This window comes from Anolis carolinensis, chromosome 4 (genome assembly GCF_035594765.1).
Source record: "Anolis carolinensis isolate JA03-04 chromosome 4, rAnoCar3.1.pri, whole genome shotgun sequence".
Classification (NCBI taxonomy): Eukaryota; Metazoa; Chordata; class Lepidosauria; order Squamata; family Dactyloidae; genus Anolis; species Anolis carolinensis.
This window is the reverse complement of record NC_085844.1, coordinates 112,950,771-112,966,540: the sequence shown is the minus strand read 5'-3', so window position 1 is coordinate 112,966,540 and position 15,770 is coordinate 112,950,771. Positions and strand designations below refer to the sequence as shown.

Below are 15,770 nucleotides of genomic sequence, written 5' to 3'. Positions count from 1 at the left end.
TTTGTAGTCAATGTTTTCAATATAACATGATATTTTGGTGCTAATTTTGTAAATACAGTAATTACAACATAACATTACTGCGTATTGAACTACTTTTTCTGTCAAATTTGTTGTATAACATGATGTTTTGGTGCTTATTTTGTAAAATCATAACCTATTTTGATGTTTAATAGGCTTTTTCTTAATCTCTCCTTATTATCCAACATATTCGCTTATCCAACGTTCTGCTGGCCCGTTTATGTTGGATAAGTGAGACTCTACTGTATATACAGTAGAGCAGGGGTCCTCAAACTTTTTAAGTGGAGGGCCGATTCATGGTCCCTCAGATTGTTGAGGGGCCGAATTATCATGTGGAAAAAAAACCGATCAAATTCCTATGCTCACTGCACATGTCTTATTTGTAGTGCCAAAAAACCCCCCAAAAACCCAGCAACAATTATTTATTTATTTGCTACATTTATACCCCACCATCTCTCACCCCAAAGGGGACTCAGAGCGGCTTACAAGTTGTATCTACAGTAGAGTCTCACTTATCCAACACTCGCTTATCCAACGTTCTGGATTATCCAACGCATTTTTGTAGTCAATGTTTTCAATATAACATGATATTTTGGTGCTAATTTTGTAAATACAGTAATTACAACATAACATTACTGCGTATTGAACTACTTTTTCTGTCAAATTTGTTGTATAACATGATGTTTTGGTGCTTATTTTGTAAAATCATAACCTATTTTGATGTTTAATAGGCTTTTTCTTAATCTCTCCTTATTATCCAACATATTCGCTTATCCAACGTTCTGCTGGCCCGTTTATGTTGGATAAGTGAGACTCTACTGTATATACAGTAGAGCAGGGGTCCTCAAACTTTTTAAGTGGAGGGCCGATTCATGGTCCCTCAGATTGTTGAGGGGCCGAATTATCATGTGGAAAAAAAACCGATCAAATTCCTATGCTCACTGCACATGTCTTATTTGTAGTGCCAAAAAACCCCCCAAAAACCCAGCAACAATTATTTATTTATTTGCTACATTTATACCCCACCATCTCTCACCCCAAAGGGGACTCAGAGCGGCTTACAAGTTGTATCTACAGTAGAGTCTCACTTATCCAACACTCGCTTATCCAACGTTCTGGATTATCCAACGCATTTTTGTAGTCAATGTTTTCAATATAACATGATATTTTGGTGCTAATTTTGTAAATACAGTAATTACAACATAACATTACTGCATATTGAACTACTTTTTCTGTCAAATTTGTTGTATAACATGATGTTTTGGTGCTTATTTTGTAAAATCATAACCTATTTTGATGTTTAATAGGCTTTTTCTTAATCTCTCCTTATTATCCAACATATTCGCTTATCCAACGTTCTGCTGGCCCGTTTATGTTGGATAAGTGAGACTCTACTGTATATACAGTAGAGCAGGGGTCCTCAAACTTTTTAAGTGGAGGGCCGATTCATGGTCCCTCAGATTGTTGAGGGGCCGAATTATCATTTGGAAGAAAAAAAACCGATCAAATTCCTATGCTCACTGCACATGTCTTATTTGTAGTGCCAAAAAACCCCCCCAAAAACCCAGCAACAATTATTTATTTATTTGCTACATTTATACCCCACCATCTCTCACCCCAAAGGGGACTCAGAGCGGCTTACAAGTTGTATCTACAGTAGAGTCTCACTTATCCAACACTCACTTATCCAACGTTCTGGATTATCCAACACATTTTTGTAGTCAATGTTTTCAAAACATTGTGATATATTGATGCTAAATTCGTAAATACAATAATTACTACATAGCATTACTGCACATTGAACTACTTTTTCTGTCAAATTTGTTGTATAACATGATATTTTGGTGCTTAATTTGTAAAATCATAACCTAATTTGATGTTTAATAGGCTTTTCATTAATACCTCCTTTTTAACCAACATATTCGCTTATCCAACATTCTGCTGGCCTGTTTATGTTGGATAAGTGAGACTCTACTGTATTTATTTGCTACATTTATACCCCACCATCTCTCACTCCGAAGGGGACTCAGAGCGGCTTACAAGTTGTATGTACATACAATATATTATATTATTAGCATAGCACAATCTTAGCATTATATATTACTACTACCGTGTTTCCTCGAAAATAAGAAGTGTCTTATATTATTTTTTACTCCCAAAGATGTGCTAGGTCTTACTTTCAGGGGATGTCTTATTTTTCCATGAAGAAGAATTCATATTCATTGTTGAACAAAAAAAATTCTATACTGTACAGTAGTTGTCATCACAAACCAACATAACTAAACCAGACAAACTGTGACTCCTGTCAAGAATTTCTTGTTACTACCATTATTTCCATATACAACTGGTATGTAAGCCGCCCCGAGTCCCTCTGGGGAGATGGAAGTGGGGTATAAAAAATAAAATAATAATAATAATAATAATAATAATAATAATGTACATTTACCAATCCTGCATGCTATGGTGTTTTGTTTGGTGGGCGCAGGGCATGCTTCCAAACAAAAACGTTGCTAGGTCTTATTTTCGGGGGAGGCCTTATATTTAGCAATTCAGCAAAACTTCTACTAGGTCTTATTTTTTGGGGATGTCTTATTTTCAGGGAAACAGGTTAGCTGTGCCCAGCCACGCATTGCTGTGGCGAAGTATGGTGGTATGGGAAATAAAGTATTGAGGAATTGGTGGTAGTTAAGGTAAAGGGTAAAGGTGCCGGGCTGTTTATGTTGGATAAGTGAGACTCTACTGTATATTTATAATCTTGTATTATCTGCTTAGAACTGGATTATATGAGGCTCCTTCTACACAGCTGTATAAAATGCACGCTGAAGTGGATTATATGGAAGTGTGGAGTCAAGATAATGCAGTTCAAAGCAGATAATATAAGATTATAAATGGGTAATATAGCTGTGTGGAAGGGCCTGGAGTCTACAATGCCACAATCCAGTGCAAATCAGATAATCTGTGGAAGAGGCCTGAGGCCTAAGTCTGCCTGTCCCCTGGGCCGAGTTGGTTGCTAGGACACCAAGTGGGCAGAGATTAGTCCTCTAACTGGCAGCAATTGGATAAAAACAATTATTCCTTTCCCTCTAATTAGGACTTTATTTTTCTTTTCTTTTTGTTGTATCAACCTAGAGGCGTGGATGATGGGTTGCGTTGTCAAATTTCGAGGTTGGGGGGCCTGTAGTTTTGTTGTTTTGTTGGTCGCCGTGATGCCATCACTCATTTATATATATTACTATATTGTACTATGTCATTATACCGTAATAGTATTAGTAATATTACATTTAATATATAATATATAAATAATATTATTATATTATACAATATTATTATATTGTATTATTATTGTTAGCCACCCTGAGTCCCCTATTGGGTGAGAAGGACGGGGTAGAAATACTTGTCAAGGACAGAACGCCACCAGATAAGATTCAACAAAGTTTATTGGAGTTACAGAACCAAAAACGCCCGTAAAAGACAAGGGCTAGGCAAACATTGGCCTTTGAAGTGAAAAGGATACTAAAAATCGTTCAAAAGATAAACCGGATTAAACTGGAGTTTAATCCGGGTTAAACCAAAAATGCTTACTTCAGCCTGGGACTTTAAATAAACAAAAGCTGGTGAACAAAGGTTCAAAGAAACACAAATAACTGGCAGCAGATACTTCTCTGCTACCAAAAGCTGTGATTGAGTAACTAAGAAGTTACTCCTCCACGCAGCAAACAATCTCCGAGTTCAAACGCATCAATCAGGGGCAGCAGCGGTCAGCGAGGTCCCAATCCGGTCCGAGGGTCGACAGCCAGGTACAGATGTTTGTAGTTCACCAGTTCAAACGATAGCCAGAGGAAGGATAGTCCGAGGTCGTAGTCAGTCAGTCAGTCAGTCCAGAGTAAACAATTGGCGTCCGTCAAGAAGACGACGGAGGTCCGAGGTATTCAGCAAACGAAACACACCCGTCTTCAGGAAATTCCCAGCAAGAGCCCAAGCGTTCGTCCAGATTACCTTGCCCAACGCAATTAGCCCTAGATTCTAAACCCCATTTTATGCCAGTTTACAACTCCTCATCGCTATCAGCTGTTACCCTAATTCCAGGTGCCTCATCGTCATCCTCCTCATCAGAGCTGAAACACCTCTGACTACGCCCCACAGCATCCCCAGCTGTGGATCCCGTTCCATCCCTCCAGCTTGTCCACGGGTCTAATCCTGAAGGTCCCCAATCACCTTCCATACTATCATTGCCGGTGGCACCCAAATCCTCCCTCACACGAGTCCATTCCATGTCATCCTCCTCTGAGCCAACCATCTCTTCCTCCATTCTCTCAGTAAAACCCTCAAAGGAGTCCTCGTCAGATGGTTCTGCAAATAAGTCCCGCAGCCGCTTCCTTTCTCGCTCCTCGAGAGTGTCTGACTCCCGAGGAGTCTTACGACCACGTCTCCCAGAATCAGAGCCATAAGGCTCAACCATAACAATACTGTTATAAATAAATAAATATTAATTGTATTACATTATAATATTATTATCAATATTATATGTATACACAATATATTATATTATTACCATGTCATTCATTTACAATATTAGTAAATGAAAGAACAATACAATATTTAAAAATAAAAATTTTAACCAACATACTGTAAACTTATCAAGATTTCAGTGGGAAGTGTGGGCATGCTTCTGGCCAATGAGATAATCAAGTAGGATTGTTGTTGTGCCTTCAAGTCATTTCAGACTTTGGGCGAGCCTAAGTCTAAAACTAAAAAGTAGTTCAATACACAGTAATGTTATGTTGTAATTACTGTATTTATGAGTTTAGCACCAAAATATCATGATATATTGAAAACATTGACTACAAAAATGACTTGGATTATCCAGAGGCTTGGATAAGCGAGACTCTACAGTAGCTGTGTGGAAGGGCCCTTGGTGAGGCATCAACACACTTGGGCAGAGAAGGCTTGCAAAACTCCATTGCGTGCATGATTCCATCACATTGAACCTTATGGGGGATCAAGCTGCATTCATTCTACAAATACAGTAGAGTCTCACTTATCCAAGCTAAACGGGCCAGCAGAACCTTGGATAAGTGAATATCTTGGATAATAAGGAGGGATTAAGGAAAAGCCTATTAAACATCAAATTAGGTTATGATTTTACAAATTATTTACAACATCCCGGGAGCGGAATGAGCGCCCGCTGTTAGCCCCAGCTCCTCCCAACCTAGCAGTTCGAAAACATGCAAATGTGAGTAGATCAATAGGTACCGCTCCGCCAGGAAGGTAACGGCGCTCCATGCAGTCATGCCGGCCACATGACCTTGGAGGTGTCTACGGACAACGGTGACTCTTTGGCTTAGAAATGGAGATGAGCACCAACCCCCAGAGTCGGCCACGGCTGGACTTAACGTCAGGGGAAAACCTTTACCTTACCTTTACAAATTAAGCCCCAAAACATCATGTTATAAAACAAATTTGACAGAAAAAGTAGTTCAATACACAGTAATATTATGTTGTAATTACTGTATTTACGAATTTAGCATCAAAATATCATGATATATTGAAAACATTGACTACAAAAATACATTAGATAATCCAGAACCTTGGATAAGCGAGACTCTACTGTACAGGGAGCCCCTTTGTTGTGGATCCCTTCCTCCCCAGGCCCTTCCACACAACCATATTCCAGTTCAAAGATTGTATTCAGCTGTGTTGAAGGGGCCCCTGATAACCCACTTCAAAGCAGATATTGTGGGATTTTCTGCCTAATAATAATAATTGTATTTTTTGTACCCCACCTCCATCTTCCCGAAGGGACTCAGGGCAGCTGGCATGGGCCAAGCCCAGGTAATTACAATAGAGCGAAATAAAATACATATTTAAAACACTTCGTCAGAAGATAAAACTACATCAAAATAAAAACACAGTTATACACTATAACATGGTAAAAATAAAGTAGCGGCAATAGCATAGTTAGACATAATTTTAAAACCAGAACAGGAATCAACAAAACAAACTGGGCCAAAATGCAAGGAGTGTATATTGTAAACTCAGAGGATGAGGTAGATGAATAAAGTGCTGCATTTAGTAGGAGACTTGGGATGGGGTAAACGCCCCTGGTTGGCACAGTGGGTTGAACTGCTGAGGTGCTGAACTTGCTGTCCGAAAGGTTGGCGGTTTGAATCCAGGGAGCGGAGTGGGCTCCCGCTGTGTGTCTGAGCTTCTGCCAGCCTAGCAGTTAGAAAACATGCAAATGTGAGTAGATCAATAGGAACCGTTTTGGCGGGAAGGTAACGGCGCTCCATGCAGTCATGCTGGTCACATGACTTTGGAGGTGTCTACGGACAACACCGGCTCTTTGGCTTAGAAATGGAGATGATCACCAACCTCCAGAGTCAGACACGACTACACTTAATGTCAGGGAAAACCCTAAAATTTTGGGGGCCCTTTCAGGTAGGCCATATATCCCAGGATCTGATCCCAGGTTTTCTGTTTATCCCAGATTATCTGACAGTGCGGATTCATATAATCCAGTTTAAAGCAGGGTGGTCCATGCCCTGGTTACATCCCAAATAGATTACTATGTGGGGTTGCCTTTGAAGACTGGAAGCTTCAAATGGTCCAGTGCAGGGGTCCCTGCGGCCCTCCAAGGTCATTGACCTGGCCCCTGCCCTCAGTTTTAGACATAGACTTCCCCAAAGTCTGAAATTACTTGAAAGCACAACAACAGCAATCCTGATTAACTTGACTATCTCATTGGCCAGAAGCAGGGCCACACTTCCCATTGAAATCCTGATAGGTTTATGTTGGTTAAAATTGTTTTTATTTTTAAATATTGTATTGTTCTTTCGTTGTTGTTGGTTTTTTTGCACTACAAATAAGACATGTGCAGTGTGCATAGGAATTTGTTCGGGATTTTTTTTTTCAAATGATAATTTGGTCCCTCAACAGTCTGAAGGATTGTGGACCTGCCCTCTGCTTACAAAATTTGAGGACCCCTGGTCCAAAGGATGGCAGCCAAATTCTTCACCGGAGCGGTGCACAGGGACATACAACTCCTCTGTTACGCCAGCTCCACTGGCTGCCAGTCTGCCACTGAGCACTGAGGGATGATGAGAGTTGCAGTTCTACAACATGTGAGTTGAGGTGCAAGTAACTTGTCCATAATCTTTAGAAGGTTGTTGTTCTGTCAAGATATATTTGGAGATAAAAGCTGGGTTGCAATCCAATGTCTGTTATTATATTTATTTATTCAGGTAAGAAGATCTGTATTTCTTCAGTTCTAAAATGCACTTTTTTCCTATATAAACATCTCTAAAAATGCAGGTGTATCTTATGCATTTTTGGTGATAGTGGTACTGAAATTAGCATGCGTCTTACAATCAGTGGCATCTTACAATTAAAGAAATATAGGCATTCAAAAGATTGTACTTCTCATTTGAAATAGTTCAGTTCACTTTATTACGGTCATGACCAGTTCGCTCATTTGAAATAAACATTTGGGAAAGATTTAGTTGCTAAATCTCTCTTGTCCTATCATGTCATTTATGTTCATTGCTAGGTCCGACACATCCAAATAAACACCGCCTGGTTTTGCCAGTTGTAATGAAATGGAACACATCAGTCTTAACACCAATTTGTCTTCATGTCAAAACAAAACAGAACATGCCCTCTAGTGATATTCTATAGCTGAGCAATGACCCATCACCATTAGGATTTATAAGAATGGTGCTGATGATATAAAAACCATTGATTGCGATACAAATGAACAGGACAAGTACAAGTTGAGTATCTCTTCTTGAAATGCCTTGGTAACAGATACATATATATATATATATAGAGAGAGAGAGAGAGAGAGAGAGAGAGAGAGAGAGAGAGAGAGAGAGAGGGAGATAGATTTTGGAATACCAGTTTTTGCATATATGAACATAATGAGATGAGCACAGCAGATTAAACCATAGAGCTGCTGAACTTGCTGACTGAAAGGTCGGCAGTTTGAATCCAGGGAGCAGGGTGAGCTCCCGCTGTTATCCTCAGCTTCTGCCAAACTAGCAGTTTGAAAACATGCAAATGTGAGTAGATCAATTGGTACCACTCCAGCAGGAAGGTAACAGCACTCCATTCAGTCATGCCGGCCACAGGACCTTGGAGATGTCTACGGACAACGCTGGCTCTTCGGCTTAGAAATGGAGATGAGCACTACCTCCCAGACGGACTTGACTAAACTTAATGTCAGGGGAAAACCTTTACCTTTTACATAATGAGATACCTTAGAAAGATAACCTGTGTCTAAGTGAAAATAATTTATGTTTCATATACACCATCAGAAAGTGGAAGTGTCACTGTTCCAGCCTCCCATGTAGATGATTTCAGATTTTGGAGTATTTTGGATTTCGGAAGTTTGGATAAGAGATGCTCAACCTGTACTTACCTATAAATATTGCTGTAGAATTGACTGGGTCTTTAAATGTATATGTGCTATTTTTCTGCACATTTTGGTGCATGCTTAGTGTATAAATATGTGAACCGATATCATTTCAGTTCCCATGAGCCATTTATATCACAATGATGGCATCACAAGGTACTTTAAAGGGTATGGTTCCAGCCAATAGAGTCCTGGGATTTGTAGCTTGATAAGGTATTCACAGTCCTCTAGCACATTCCACTAAACTGCATTCAAAGTGTTTGATAGGGAATTCCAAGTACCTTACAAAAATCCAAATTTCAAGACTACATAGGGATAGAGCCTGGCACGGCTCATGCGGCCTCAAAGTTGTACACTGTAGATACAACCCCAGTCCACATATTTCTGCCTTTCATCACAGACATATTTGCTCTATGAAATAAAAATGTTGGCAAGTATTGTAAAGGCACCAGATCCTGTCTGATCTTGGAAGCTTAACAGACCTGATTAGTACTTAACAGCCCTGGTTAGAGCTGTTCAGCAGTGGAACTCTCTGCCTCAGAGTGTGGTGGAGGCTCCTTCTTTGGAGGCTTTTAAGCAGAGGCTGGATGGCCATCTGTCAGGGGTGCTTTGAATGTGATTTTCCTCCTTGGCAGGGGGTTGGACTGGATAGCCCATGAGGTCTCTTCCAACTCTAGGATTCTATTATTCTACTTTGAAGGGAGATTTCCAATGAATACCAAGTTCTGTAGGCTAAATTTTAGAGAAAGAAACATTTATCATGTGAATATTGCCTGAGTATACTCCATAAAATTCCTGGTGTTGTCAGTAGGCCCACACACACACTAAAGAGAGGCAGATAACAAATTATTATCAATTAACAATTACCAATCAATTTATTTTTATTTTTATGTTTTTGCTATTGTGGTTCCTTACCAAATGAACAGATTAAAAGATATAAACAAATCAAAATAATGATATGATATGCTTTAACCCCATTTTCAGAATTTGTTCCTTTCTTTCTTGGGAATTTGAACTTCAAACGGGTTAGGACCACCCTTCCAGACAAGAACTGTGTGTTTTATTTTCTTTGAGATTTATTTTACTTTGAGTAATCCTTGCGTTTCCTGTTTGAATGTATTTGCAAGAAAAACACTCAATCTTGCACGAACCACCCTTCCTTTCAACTTGGAAGATTTTTTATATATTGCATTGTGTTGGGGATTGCAGATGATAGATAGAAGCTCTTATGTGTGCCCATAAGCCTAGAGTCACCCTGCAGAATGATGCACCACTCAGCTTTGCAGAACAATAACACAGGAACTGGGTTGTTGTATGTTTTCCGGGCTGTATGGCCATGTTCTAGAAGTATTCTCTCCAGACGTTTTGCCCACATCTATGGCAGGCATCCTCAGAGGTTGCCTGCCATAGATGTGGGCGAAACATCAAGAGAGAATACTTCTAGAACATGGCCATGCAGCCAGAAAACATACAACCCTGTGATCCCGGCCATGAAAGCCTTCGACAACACAACACAGGCACTTTTACTAAGTCCAAGAGATCAACAGAACAATGGTATTTACAATAATCCCTCTGATTGCTTACAGAAAACAACAGTTATGAGCAGTCCTTTCTTAGTCCATAAATCTGCTTCAGTGAAGATCAGCAGCAAACAAGGCCTCAGAAATAGTCAGGCCTCTCTGAGTACAGAGCCATCTTCTTTCCAGCCAGTACTCAGTAGACACACACACACACACACACACAGAAACCTCTTCAAACCAGTTCTCCAGCAGCAGGACAGCAACAGTTGCAAAACCAATTCCCAGGTCCTTGCAAACTCAGCCAGTCGGCTTCATCCATTCAATTTTCCAGTTAATACACATATAGTATCTTTGCAAACTATGACACAGTGTGCTGGGGTTCTCACTGGGATCAGAAACATTGCAAGGGTTCTTATTTTAGCTGGACACAGTCAGTGTCATGATCTCCAAGATGGAAGTACTGTCACAAGAAAAGGATTAAAGTCACAAAGGAATCCAGAAGCACATTTGAGACTAACTGGGAAGAAGGCATTTCTAGTATAGCTTTTGTGAGCACAGTCATTTTTGGCCGATACATTTGATGAAGTAGGCAGTGCTCATAGTAAGATGTATTAGAAATGTCCTCTTTTCCATTAGTCTCAAACGCGCTATTGGATTCTTTTGTATCGTTTAATCCTAAAGCAGATTAACGTAGCTATCTTTTTGAAGAGAAATGAATGGCTACCCTAAGGCCATCTAAGGTGGCTCCGCTGAGATTGTAAAGTGGGCAAAAAAAATCCATAAGGCTCATGAATGTTGAAAAGAAAAAGATATACAGTGTTGAATACTCTTAGTAAGATAATCCTTGTATTATAGTGGAAGGACTTTGTTCGATCACATTGGGCATTTTATTAAAGTTTTTCAACACTCATTTCTGAGGCTTGCCATTTTTATGTTCTTTGAGTGCCTTTTTTCCAGCACCACTTTAAGGCATACCTCTTTTTAAAAATGCCATTTATTTTATTCTAATCACTTCCCTGTGCATGTGATTTGATTTGAAGTGGAATTTTTCTGACTCTTGTTCTTAGAAACTAAATACCTGAATCAAGTTTTCAAATTCGGGAAGGCGATTGCCAAAGGAGCTATAAAGTGTCTCCCCTAAGAAGTATTTTCCTTAAAAAAGTAAAGCTGTGCTTGTTATCTAAATACGAACATTTACCAGGACGTGACAAGGGAATATATACACAGAGCATTTCTGGTTATATGTCTTGATTTGTGGATTTCATTATTAGTGAATTTGAATAATACATTTTCTCAATCTCTAGGCCCTCCAGCATGTGTCCATGGACCTAGAGCAGTGTTTCTAAATTTGGGGGTCGGGACCTGAACAGGGTTGAGAAAACATATATTCTTATGGTCTTAGGAACCCAAATCCCTCCAGTATTTTCTGTTGGCTGTGGGGGTTCTGTGTGGGAAGTTTGGCCCAATTCTATCATTGGTGGAGTTCAAGAGGCTCTTTGATTGTAGGTGGACTATAAATCCCAGCAACTACAACTCAAATGCCAAGGTCTATTTTCCCCAAATTCCGCCAGTGTTCACATTTGGGCATATTGAGTATTCATGCCAAGTTTGGTCCAGATCCAACATTGTTTGAGTCCACAGTGCTCTCTGGATGTAGGTGAACTACAACTCCAAAACTCAATACCCACCAAACCCGTACAGTATTTTCTATTGGTCATGGGAGTTCTGTGTGCCAAGTTTGGTTCAATTCCGTCATTGGTGGAATTCAGAACGCTCTTTGATTGTAGGTGAACTATACATCCCAGCAACTACAACTCCCAAATGTCAAGGTCTATTTTTCCCAATCTCCACCAGTATTCAAATTTGTTCCAAATGTAGTCCAGTGAATGAAAATACATCCTGCATATCAGATATTTACATTATGATTCATAACAGTAGCAAAATGACAGTTATGAAGTCGCAACGAAAATAATTTTATGCTTGGGGTCACCACAACATGAGGAACTGCATTAAGGGGTTGTGGTATTAGAAAACCTGAGAACCACTGACCTAGAGTTTCCCAGAGGGTACACTTCTCAATGTTCTTTACAGATTTTATGGTCATCTTTTGACAAACCAAGGGATTCTTAAAGAAATGCTTCCCTCAGTGCAAAAATAGCAGATTTTTAAAAATGTATTTACGACATTTATATCCCGTCCTTCTCACCCCGAAGGGGACTCAGGGCGGTTTACATGGGTGGCATTATTTCATGCCCGAACAACAACAATTAAAATCAATTAGGCAACAGTTTAAAACAACATTAAAACAACATATGTAAACATTAGACAACTTTTGTGCATAGATCCAAAGCCATATTATCATATTCATCAATCCAAAGCCCAGTTATATTACAAAGGTAATGATGCTGGGCGAAATGCTTGCTCTCCAAGCCAGGGTTGTACTTGTTTGAGAAATGACAGGACGGAAGGGGCCGATCTAATCCCACTAGGGAGGGAGTTCCACAGATGAGGGACCACCACTGAGAAGGCCCTGTCTCTCGCCCTCACCAGTCGCACCTGCGAAGGTGGTGAGACCGGGAGCAGGGCCTCCCCAGAAGACTTCCACCATGGTTCATTGAGGGAGATGCGTTACGACAGGTAATTTGGGCTGGGGCCGTTCAGGGCTTAATAAGCTAAAGCCAGTACTTTGAATTGTGCTCGGTAGCAAATCGGCAGCCAGTGGAGCTTGCACAACAGTGGGGTTATGTGTTCCCTGTGTGCCGCTTCCGTTAGCAATTTCGCTGCCGCACATTGGACTAGCTGAAGTTTCCAAACGATGTTCAAAGGTGTTGTGACTCAGCCACAGTATAGCCAGAGTGAGGATGAAGAAGGGGATTCTGGGTTTCAGATACAAGAGCCAGTTGAGCCAGAAGATGGGCTGCAGGAAGATGGCATGGGAATACAGGCTGATTCAGGGACTCGAGAATTGCAGTTTGAGCAGAATGAACTGTTGACCCCAGAAGCTATAGATAACACCCACGATGACATTCCCATGGGAATTAATGAGCAAGAGAGATCTCAAGTCCCGGTTCAGGTGCAAGATAACAAAGACCTTGAATTATCTAGGGCTGACCGTTTGTTATGGAGAGGATTTCAGGTCTGTAGGAGTGAGAGGCTGGCGGGAAAGAAAGAGGCCTCTTCTGGGAAAAGAAATGCCTTTCTAGGGTGCTTTTAAAAGTGTGTGTTTGCAGATAGCTCATTGTCAAAGCAAATCCTCGCTTCATCTGTGTGGATGTTCTTGTTTCATGCTTAAGAGAAGTTTTCCTGGATCTTTGTATCTTTGGGCCCTTGTTTTTGGGATCTACTGTCTACTGCCTTGACTTATGGATTATAGAGCGCTATGGTTTATGAACTAATGGATTTTTATGGCTTATGAACTAATTGGATTTCTATTGACTCTTTTACTGCAACTTTGAAAAACCTTTCAACTGCCTGCTTTGATATATATATATATTTGCTTTTGCTCAATAAAACTTCAAAAGACTTTCTTCTGTGTCTGACTGAGTGTCAATAGCAAGCTGAACTATTCTGAGGTGCGACAAAAGGCAACCCCACATAGAGCGCGTTGCAGTAGACTGTATGAGATTTGTTCATTGTTGTTCCTACTTTTACAGGGGTCATGTACCCCAACTCCGTCAAAGTGGATGGCTGACTCTATATACTTGATTTATATTCCTTGTCTCTGGCTTATTATTATGTACTATTATATTTATTTATATCCCACTTTCCTCTCTTAAATGAGACCTAAAGCAGCTATAATCTTTTGAAAAACAAACATGGGTAAAAATGTAAAAACCTTTGTTTTAAAAATATAATTAAATTAAAAACAATTTGAAAGTAAATATTACACTTTTCCTTCTTTTTTTCTTAATATAGATGTATGATGTCTTTCCATTCTGGGCGAGGGTGTCCTCGGGGTCGAGGGGGAACAGCAGTGAGAGCGTCAATCCAAACCTTTCGCCCCCAAAACTTGAGGCAGCTTCATCCTCAGCAGTCACCGGTGCAGTATCAGTATGACCAGCAAAATGTGGCCCCATCTACCTACGTGAATCCTCCATCTACAACCTATGTACCTCCTAGGACGGATTTTGTCCCATATCCACCTCCCATGCCTCCGTCACCACAGAATACTGTCGCCCAGTGTCCTCTGAGGCCACCTTTTGGAGGTCACCAAGTGAGGCAAACTTTTCCTCTCCCACCTTGCTTCCCCCCGGCTCCACCCCCGGTCCCAAATCCTGGTAACCCTCCCTCGCTTGGGGTAGCAAATGTGGCGGGGCAAAACACGTTTCCTTATATGATGCCGCCTCCTTCCTTACCGCATTCTGTGCCGCCACCAATAATGCCTCAACCGGTTAATTATCAGCCTGTCTATTCTCCAGCTTACTCCCAGCAGACTTTTCCCCCTCCGAATTTCAGTAGTTTCCAACACAACACAAACTCTTACCAGAGCAATAGCGGGAATGCTAGCAACCCTGGGAACAGCAATAATAATTTCCGGCATCCAAGTCAGTATTCGGTGGAAAAGTCGCAGCCTGAACGAAGGTCTCCAGAGAGGACTAAGCACTATGATGAACATCGCCACCGGGACTATAGCCACAGTCATGGAGAAAGACACCGCTCAGCTAGTCATGGCGATCGGCGGGATCGAGGAAGAAGCCCAGACAGACGGCGTCAAGAGAGCAGTCGGCACAGGTCGGATTACATGAGAGGACGGACCCCACCCCGCCATAGGAGTTATGAATTGTACAGGTAAAGCTGGTTTAATTCTATCGCTGCAACACCCTGCTTTTTTGCCATAACAAGTTTTGCCAAATAATAAAACACTGTTAACTCTAGAGGTTGCTGAAATACAACTCGCAGCTGCCAGCCAGCATTGGCAAGAAATATTAGAAGTTGTAGTGCAACAATATCTGAAGAGTCACCTGGAGCATCTGTGCAGAGTGAGCAGAGATGACTGTAGGAGGCAGGATTAGACTGTATTATTATCCCAAAACCTATCCCAAAACCCAAAACCTAGATTAGAAGAGGGGTTCTTAAACTTTTTCCACTTGTGACCCCTTTTCATCCAAGAAATGTTTTCATGAACCCAGGTACAGTAGAGTCTCTCTTATCCAACATAAACAGGCCAACAGAATGTTGGATGAGCGAAAATGTTGTATAATAAAGAAGGATTAAGGAAGAGCCTGTTAAACATCAAATTACGTTATGATTTTACAAATTAAGCACTAAAACATCATGTTTTACACCAAATTGACAGAAAAAGCAGTTCAATACATGGTAATATTATGTTGTAATTGCTGTATTTACATATTTATCACCAAAACATCCCAATGTATTGAAAACATTGACTACAAAACCATTAACTACTAAAAGGGAGACTGTGTTGGATAATACAGAATGTTGGATAAGCGAAGCTTGGATAAGCGAGACTTTACTGTATATACATATATATAAAAATAGATATGAAAATCAGCATTTGCAAGGCTTGCTGAACAGGCTGATTTCTCCTTACAGCTGAAGTATTTTCTGCAGAGTCCATTGTAAAAACACTGTACGTTGTTACTAACAGATTTGTGTAAATGGACAGCGCTCAGAAAACTTTTGCTCTTGTCTAATTTTTTTGTGACCTCAACACTGAGCTAAGGGGACCCCATTTGTGGTTAGGACTCAAAGTTTAAGAAGCAGTGTATTAGAAAAGTTAACTTAGCCTTAATTTGTTTGGTAACTTGACTTATAGATTGCATGGTATGGCCATATCTTTCTTGGGTTCAGGAAAAGACTAG

The 15,770-nt window shown here is 40.5% G+C and overlaps 1 protein-coding gene across 5 annotated transcripts in view; it reads left to right on the top strand.

Annotated features, from left to right (window-relative positions):
* The window catches only part of drosha (drosha ribonuclease III), a 146,339-nt gene that overhangs the window by 690 nt on the left and 129,879 nt on the right, over positions 1-15,770 (top strand). For 3 of the 5 annotated variants that reach the window (XM_062977624.1, XM_062977627.1, XM_062977629.1), the window contains exon 2: positions 13,864-14,736. In XM_062977624.1, the coding sequence (XP_062833694.1) occupies positions 13,868-14,736 (869 nt within the window). In that variant the 5' untranslated portion in view covers positions 13,864-13,867. Of the gene's footprint in view, positions 1-6,954; positions 7,150-13,863; positions 14,737-15,770 lie in introns of all 5 variants that reach the window. The other 2 variants (XM_062977626.1, XM_062977625.1) reach the window with 2 other exon arrangements.